Source organism: Oncorhynchus kisutch, linkage group LG2, assembly GCF_002021735.2.
Source record: "Oncorhynchus kisutch isolate 150728-3 linkage group LG2, Okis_V2, whole genome shotgun sequence".
Taxonomy (NCBI): domain Eukaryota; kingdom Metazoa; phylum Chordata; class Actinopteri; order Salmoniformes; family Salmonidae; genus Oncorhynchus; species Oncorhynchus kisutch.
In genome coordinates this window covers 16,556,502-16,566,083 of record NC_034175.2, presented here as the reverse complement: position 1 = coordinate 16,566,083, position 9,582 = coordinate 16,556,502, and the positions used below count along the sequence as shown (strand labels likewise).

Here is a 9,582-nt window from a genome sequence, read left to right as displayed (position 1 = left end):
AACACATTTTCAGTGCAGCCCTCCGGACCTCAGTGAAGACTGAATTGCTGCGCCAGGGATTTTTGTTGTTGTTGACACCCTTGACTTAAATGGTCAAGTCTATTCTATGATCTATATTTCTATGATTTCAATAGGTTTTCTATGGAGGATTAACAGTATAATTTAAAACAACAGATATTCCCATTCAAGTCAAAATTATCTGATTATATGATATGTGGACCTCCAACCATTTTTGTGGTACCATTTGAATGTTGACATTGCTATTTTATTCACATTTTAGTACATGTATTAGCCAAAACATGATACCCACCCTGTATTCAAGAGCATGTTGTGTTTCAACCGATGGCGGGCACAACACAAACACCTCAGATTATTTTTTTCTATAAATTATAAAATAGTTTGACAACCCTGTTTGTAAGCTTTTAAATTGTATAACCATTTATCTTTTCCAGTGATTAAGACATGGATGTCTCATGGTATGATGGGGTATACAAAAGGCGTCTACTTCGAGCACTTTTATCTCTTGAATGTTTTGGCATTCAGGTCCAAAAAGTAACTTTGAGCAAACATGTATGGAAGGTTTCATTCAAATTAAAAGGGGTGATGTCAAAAACAGATTGAATTCAAATGGATTTACCCTATGACACACACAGACACAAACAGCAGCTCTCACAAACACCCCTGGAATTGATACTAAATTAATCTCCTAATGTGTTGTTGTTTCATAGCAACTAGAAACCCCTCCTGTGACCCTGATCCACTGATCTGAGAGCCTGATTAAACATGCAAACATACAAACCCCCCCCCCCCCCCCACACACACACACACACGTACTGTTGATGCACAAACACCCTGCATAAAAACAAAATGAACACAAATACACAGGGATTATGCTTGCTCCAGTGTGAAGCATTGGGAGGTCAATAAAAACAGTAAACGCTATGCAGGCATTTAAATAGCAAACCCATGTGGTTGGTTCACTATCTCCATATCCCCCATGTTGGCCAGAGTAGGCAGAGTTACATCCTCGAATAGGCTTGTTCTAACAAGATGTCTTCTTGATCACTGTGCTCAAGGTTTTCCAACCCCCTGGCTGCATCTAAATTGGCTTAAAGTGCATTGTTTCCTTATCTGCTTTCCTTCATGATGACCACTTCTCCAAAGCAGCAGGAGGAAATATGTGAAAACAATAATGGAAACATATCCAACTAATCCATCAATCAATGGGACAAAAGGAAAGTAGAGAAATAGATGAATTCAATCACAGTATTAGAGCACAGGTCTGTTGTCCTTGGGAGTTGGGAAGAGCAGATTGGGCCATTTTTTTGATAATCTTTTGAGGAAGAGTTGTTAGAATCAGTTTAAGTTTTCAATTCTCTACTTTCAAATCCTTAATCCATATGCATATAAATTCTATGGAATACCCCTATATTCAGTTCCTGTAAAATTGAAATGATTACATACGCAGAATTAAGAGGATAGGACTACGAATCTACACTCACAGGAACTCTCACACACTCTCCCTATGTTTACAAGTTTACTGTGAAGCACAAGGATTATTGCCTAGATTACTTGGCAGTAGAATGCATTGTGCTTTGACAACAATGAAAGAAAAAAAGGAATTGATGAAGTATTCTAAATGAAAGGGAAAGGGGGATACCTAGTCACTTGTACAACTGAATGCCTTCAACTGAAATGTGTGGTAAAGGCTCTTAACCTTTATACAATAACCCTTCTCAAATCCTTATCTCACACTTTGAAGTAGATTATTTTACCGCAGCCAAAAACATTCTGGAATATGACCCTCAAAGCCCTTTATTTCTATGTTTAGTCTATGTATTTTATATCTGTTCTATAAATACAGCATATTCTGGTATGTTCTAATCTAATTCATGTTCTAATCTACCATTCTCCTCTTTCTCTGTTTATAGAATGTTTGAGTGGCATGTATGAACCTTGTTTTATACTTCAGTTTTACTTGTGTTATTATTACTAACATTTGTAGTAGTAGTAGCAGTAGCAGTAGTATTAGTGCTATAGTGCTTGTGTTGACCTCTTGCTCCTTTGTAGCATTTCAAAATAAACCTGTCCATGCCCAAACCTGTCCATGCATTTCAGAGCAGGCCCCTCCCAAATGTCTCTTACTGTACTTTCACCTTACATGACTTTGAAAGGCAGAAATCCAAAGGCAGACGGTTTACAGAACTCTCAGTGGTACAGGATGTACAGTACAAACCTGTATGGGGTCATTTGGTGGTGCTGTGTATTGAATATTATGCAAAGGGAAGAAATGGTAAGGTCCAACAATGCTCTCTGTTTACTTTAATACAGATCTTTACACCAATAGCAGTAGAGCAAGGTCTGACATACAACTAAAACATATGTTTTAGATGTCATACCCACAGTATATCATTAGAATGGTTTAATGCAAAGTAATGGAAGAAGCAGGAGCTCTGTAAGAATGCTCCAAATAGTATGCCTAAATTAAATCAAAGTAACTTCAAACCAAGTTTTATGGCAACGCAATATTGTGCTAATTACCCATAATATTAGGTAGCCTACATTTGTCAGTTGGTTGAACTGTCCTTTTAAAGGTAGGCCCATGTGGTCACTTAAATGTCAATGTTCTTAAATAGTTTTCTGACATTGAAAGTTGGCTGTAGTTCCGTGCCTGCAATAGCTAACTTTAGTCTAAATTACTAAGAGTTCATAGACCTGGAATTAGCTACTACTATTAGCATGCTATTTCAGTGTCAGTCATTTAAGATCCACATAGTTTCCCCCAATCATTCTGTGGACATCTTTCGGGGTAAGAAACTGTTTAAAGTATTTTTTAAATATTGTGAATTACAACACTTTGTAATTAAGTAGTGACTCATTGTTAATCCCTTCCTTCAATCACATCTAATTTCAATGACCACCTATCTAGTACAAGCATCATCCATCCCAATTACTGCCACACATCTATATGCATTACTGAGTCATCAACTGATGAAGTTATGTTAGCACACAGGGTCTCAGATTTTGTCCAACACTCTGTCTGTTTCTCCATGGAGCAGGTTCCAAGAACTGACTCTCTACGGGGACCCAGTTGATGGTTGCACCATGGAGCAACAGCATGCTAAGCAAACTATCCACCGCCTCTGAGCAGGATCCCTTAATCACCGACACAGCGCATGCATTCTCCCTAACCAAATTAGATATGACATTTCAGGACCTAAATGAAGGGTGGAAAACCAGCTACGCTGTTTATAGGCAAAAGTGGGACTTAGTGTTTGGCTGTCTTTTTGGGCAAACTGGTAGTTCAGGTTGAGGTGATGGTACTCACAGCACTGACTAATGAATGTGAAATTGACTCTGACACTCCCTCCTCCTCATCAGAGTTAGAATACCCACTGATAGCCATTTGAGATAAAACATGAATAGTACTTCAGAACTTGGGTGTGTATTATGATACATTTTTGAATGGCCTTCAATATTAAGGGTGTGCCATTATTTCTAATCAGACAAAAGGGTGTGGTAAATAAAAGGTGCCTGGACTACAACTGTGAACAGAAGTTGTGCGGCACTGAAATGTACAGCCAGGAATCTACTACCACAACCCCTTAGTATTATGAGGCTGTTATGTGACTCTTGACACTGATGTAACTCTTGACAGATTGATAGCCTGTAAATTACAGGAACATCAGGTGAATTAAGGTCACTATGCTCCTGAAAAGTTTATGGGCTGACAGTATGTCATCTTTGTTGATCAATCTCATATGGTGAGAGAGCTTTATGATTGGCTGGCAGATGCAGAGCGTTGCTTTCTCTCAAGTAACAGCATGCACTGCAGCTCTGCCAAGTGAGTCCTACAGCCAAATGCATTCACTGCATCATGTTCACCATGCAAACATTGCCATGTGATAGGGAGCCGGATAGCCAATTGCACTTTAGATGAAGTCATAGATGAAGTTCAGTTCATGGTAAACCCACCAGAGGGTCAAATTATTCCTTGAAAAAATGGTATATTAGTTAACAGTAGAGGATGAACTATGTTCTCTTTTTCTGACTCAAAGATATATATGATAACGGTCAATTATTCTAATACAAGATCTCTGAGAGCATCACATTACATATCCATCAAGTTCAACTCTACCAAATATTTAGTGAAGTCAACTACATATTTTTGCTGAGTTTCAGCCCAAATCAGACACATTACAAAGGGCTCTGTCTGTTATGTAATCTCTGAACTGTATGTCAAATCAAATTTAAAATCAAATGTATTTATATAGCCCTTCTACATCAGCTGATATCTCAAAGTGCTGTACAGAAACCCAGCCTAAACCCCCAAACAGCAAGCAATGCAGGTGTAGAAGCACGGTGGCTAGGAAAAACTCCCTAGAAAGGCCAAAACCTAGGAAGAAACCTAGAGAGGAACCAGGCTATGAGGGGTGGCCAGTCCACTTCTGGCTGTGCCAGGTGGAGATTATAACAGAACATGGCCAAGATGTTCAAATGTTCATAAATAGGACAGGATCTCATTGTCAAACTCGGATGAGTAACTTGACTGTTAGCTCAGGGTTTATTTACATTGAACAATGTAATAATTATTTTACTGTTTTTCAGTGGATGCAATACTCGGAAGAGCCTTATATGGTGTCAGCACATACTCAATGGAAGGAAGAAACCAAATGACCCCCAGCTTTGGCAGAGCTCCAAGTCCTATCAAAGTCAAAAGAATAGACATGGTACACTCAATACACTGTTTCCCCAGTTCCCCTCCCCTCTGCGACAAGGATAGAGTCATACTAGTAAAATGGGAACATCCCTGCAACAGGAACACAACCAGCTGCTAGTACAGACCATAGTACAGACCACAGACAAACAGGAATTGTTGTTGATCAGCCAGCCGTTTACTGCATGGAAGAGAAAGAGGAAATCGGTATTGTACTCCGAACCTAATAAACATCTTTCACATATAAATGAAATCCATTCCCTATAATGACTTTATTTTAAGCCCTGTGATGTGTTAAGGAAATATACCACGTACTCGAATGACCTGAAAATACAACGCAGCAGCAGGTCTAGGAACAGGCTGTAGTACAGACACGCACCACGTGAACACGATAGTCTCCCCTTATATGGTCATGAGGGCGCTCTTTGACTGGAGCGTCCGAGTTCAGTACGATTCAGAGAAATCAGAAATGTACTCCATGTGCTAACCACTGATTTTGCGCATAATAGATCGTGCATTCTGATGCATTGACATGTACATCTGCACATATAATGCTTAAAACAAATATCATCGTTTATTACCATAATGTAATAATTGTTATTTATGTAATCCGAAAATGAATCAATTATGGTTATTTCAACAATCCAGCAAATCTTTGTCAAACATTTGAAATATGCAGCATTTTAGAGTGGAGGGATGATATTGAAAATAATATTGCATGAAAACAATTGAATGATAGCTAATTGAGATAAAATACCTCTCAGTCAAAGGTTTTTGATTTCATGGGTTGTGGAATATAGCAGAGATGTATGACAATTTGGTGTTATTGTAAAAACATAGTTTATTTGACCTACATAATATAGCTAGACAGTTACGAGTTATGTATTATGTCCAGTTGGCTAGATGTGCCAAGACTGAATAAAATCAGGGGAATCGTCCAGGTCTGTCTTTAAATATGATATGAATAGTCAGAGTTGTGTTCAGAAAATATGTCATACATAATAAGGAATTATATAATGAAATAAATAAATATATAGAAATGAAATAATAGAAATGATGATTCTCACTATTTGAAATAATTTGAATTATGTTCGCACCCACATTGGAAATGGTACATTCCGGATCCTACGTCATCTATTGTTTACAAAATATCGAGAGGGTTCGTTGCTTACTTGCTTTTCTGCCAAGCAACGTGGTGAGAGGAAGGAACTGAGCTACGCTCCCATTCATTTCGAAACTACAGCCAAGAAACACAAAATACAACAAAATGCCTTGTCGAAAGGAGAACTACATCCTCTTGGAGCAGTCTGTTACCGTCGATTCAAAAGAAGTGGACGCTTTGGTCACGAAAATCGGTGAGGCGCTGCAGCTTCACAACAATAGTGCTAATCAAAAGACGATGTCATGTCTCCACGGTCTCACCAGCAACTGCAGCAGTAGCAACATCAAACAAGCTAACAACAACAACAATGGTGTGGCCCTGCAAAAACGTACCGGGTGCTGCATACGGCTTCGAAACCGGAGGCAACGTAATAACAGAACTAGTCCGTACAGCTTCCCTGGCTCAGGTAACCAGGAGTGGGACCATTTCAAACGTTGGGACCGAAAGGGGATCAACGCAGCTGTCGAGGACGACCCACATCAGTTACTTCAGGAATTAATATTGTCTGGGAATCTAATCAAAGAAGCGGTCAGGCGGCTGCAGTTCTCTACGACGGAGTGTGGAGATCTTTCGGACAAGCTGCAGTGCTGATGATGCGGACAATGTATTCATTAATGATATGTTACCGACAACGTAAACTATTTTGCTGACATAGCTAGCTATAACGTTAGTCTACATGTTGAACGATTAAATGTCATGGTGGTAACGTCGTTAGCATGTCTACTTTGTGACCGTTAATTTCGGTTTTTCATTTACCCAATGCGTTAGCTAGCTAGTTAACGTTAACCATGTTTGTTTGCAACTCCAACTTGATGGTTAGTTAGATTTGTTTATGGGTGGGCACTCTCCTTTAAACACTTCGTTGGCTTAGTTAGTAGCTAGTTATGTAAACCAAGTGAAAGCTTTACGTTGACATTGTTTACAAATCGAATCTCAGGCCGCCAGCATTGCCTGTTTTGGTCCGTTAGTTTGAATCGGGTCGATTCAAATCAAAGGTTTTACGTTACTAGTTAGCAAGCTAGGCTAGCGCCACACTCATGCCTGGGTGGATTCATACCCCCCGGCAAGGCAGCACTGTGACTGCTTCGATACCAGCTTTGTATTTCCTTTACACAGAAGGAACGGGATCGCCAACCAGCTACCAAACCGTGTAAGAGACGGAGACGGGCGACATTTCAAATGGTTCTGACTAAATGTCTCTTCGACTGGCTGGGGGCGGTGTATTTTTTTTTCCCATTTTTTTTCTTCATAATGGGATGCGGATGTTTCATTTTCCCATTGTCTGTGTCAAGTGATTTGTCATGACCACTTCGCAACGAAGTATTTTATAATGTTCCTGAGTATTCAGGCCTTTGTCTTAAATAAACACGGTGTTTTTTTTTCTTCAATTTTGTGTGTATGTGTATGCTTTTCGCACTCAGATAAAGGTTCTAATAAAATATAGCAAGTAACTACAGTATTTGGGAAGCCTGTCGACATACTATACCAAACGTTGCCGTATGTACACTGAACAAAAATATAAACATGCAACAATTTCATATTTTACTGCGTTCATAAGGTAATCAGTACATTTGAAAAAAAATCATGGTTCCAATCTATGGATTTCACATATGCATTTGTTGGTCACCTATACCTTAAAATAATTAGGGGAGTGGATCACAATACCAGTCAGTATCTGGTATGATCACAATTTGACTCATGGAACGCGACATCTCCTTCGCATTGGGATGATTGTGTCCTGTGGAATTTTTGCTCCTCTTCAATGGCTGTGCGAAGTCGGTGGATATTGGCGGGAACTGGAACAAGCTGTTGTACACGTCAAGTCAGAGCATCCCAAATTATCGATTGGTGATATATCTGGTGAGTATGCAGGCCATGAAAGAATTTTAAGCTTCCAGGAACCACGTACAGATCCTTGCGACAAGGAACCATGCATTGTCATGCTGAAACATGATGCGATGGCGGCGGACGAATGGCATGACAAGGTGCCTCTGGAGTTCGTCACCGTATCTCAGTGCATTCAAATTGTCATCGATAAAATGCAATAGTGTTCGTTTTCGGTAGTTTATGCCTGCCCATACCATAACCCCACTGCCACCATGGGGCACTCTGTTCACAATGTTGATATCAGCAAACCGATCGCATACACTACGCCATACACGCTGATATCTGCTACGTGCAGTTGAAACCCGGATTCATCCGTGAAGAGCACACTTCTCCAGCGTGTCAGTGGCCATCGAAGGTGTTTGCCCACTGAATTCGGTTACGACTCTAAACTATCGCCAGGTGAAAACCCTTGTGAGGACAAAGAGCACACAGGCGAGCTTCCCTGAGATTGTTTCCGACAGTTTGCAGAAATTATTAGGTTGCGCAAACCCACAGCTTCGTCAGGGTGGCTGGTCTCAGATAATCCTGGATGTGAAGGTCCTGGGCTGGCATGGTTATACATGGTCTGCAGTTTTGAGGCTGGTTGGATGTACTGCCAAATTCTCTAAACAACGTTGGAGGTGGCTTATAGTATATCAATTAACATTACAATCTCTGGCAACAGCTCTTGTGGGCATTCCTGCAGTCAGCATGCCAACTGCAGTTCCCTCAATTTGAGACATCTGTGACATTGTGTTGTGTAACAAAACTGCACATGTTAGTGGCCTTTCATTGTCCCCAGCGCAATGTGCGTCTGTGTAATGATCATGCTGTTTAATCAGCTTCTTTATATGCCACAACTGTCAGGTGGATGGATTATCTTGGCAAAATGAGAAATTCTCACTAACAGGGATGTAAACATGTGTGCAATTTTTGGGGGGAGAAATATACTTTTCATGAGTGGAATATTTCCGCAATCTTTTATTTCAGCTCAAACAACATGGGATCAACACTTTACATGTTGTGTTTATATTTTTGTTCAGTGTAGTTTCATAGCTGATTATGTAACGGATGTGAAACAGCTTGCTAGTTAGCGGTGGTGCGCGCCAGCGTTTCAATCGGTGACGTCACTTGCTCTGAGACCTTGAAGTAGTGGTTCCCGGCTTTTGTGGAGCGATGGGTAAGGATGCTTCATGGGTGACTGTTGTTGATGTGTGCAGAGGGTCCCTAGTTCGCGCCCGTGTATGGGCAAGGGGATGGTCTAAAGTTATACTGTTACATTGGTGCTGTGACCCGGATCACTGGTTGTTGCGGAAAAAGGAGGAGGTCAAAAGGGGGTGAGTGAAACGGCTAGCTAGTTAGCGGTGGTGCGTGCTAAATAGCGTTTCAATCGGTGACATCACTTGCTCTGAGACCTTGAAGTAGTGGTTCCGGTCTAAAGTTATACTGTTACAATGACACTTTCCCCATTTTAAATGTTATACTTTATTTATTCCATCAATTAATGCTCAAAAACATTTAACCCCTGTTCAATATGTTTTTCGGGGAAATGTTGGGCCCTGCCTGTGTGTGGTGTAGCTGAACATCCAGTATGTTGGAAAGGACAGATGTCCATTTTCTACAGTGTTATGTTCCTGGGTTTGCCCCCAGTGGCCTACGCTACACTGGTTGACGAGAGTTTGTGGAAAACTTGTTTTGCCTCTTCTCTTTACTATATAGCCAGTGTGAGGGCCAATAAATAGTTGAAACGTCTTCTTCCCCATTCATTTTATACTGGATGTTCAGCTACACCTCTATCATTTATGGTCACAATAACAGATGTTCATGCAAATAAAGA

At 40.4% G+C, this 9,582-nt stretch overlaps 1 protein-coding gene across 1 annotated transcript; it reads left to right on the top strand.

Moving 5' to 3' along the window:
* Window positions 1-5,876: 5,876 nt before the first annotated feature.
* LOC109908161 (GSK-3-binding protein-like) lies at window positions 5,877-7,267 on the top strand. Its single transcript, XM_020506694.2, has one exon. It carries the CDS (start codon window positions 5,985-5,987, stop codon window positions 6,468-6,470), a length of 486 nt encoding a protein of 161 aa, XP_020362283.1. The 5' UTR covers window positions 5,877-5,984; the 3' UTR covers window positions 6,471-7,267.
* The last annotated feature ends 2,315 nt before the right edge of the window (window positions 7,268-9,582 follow it).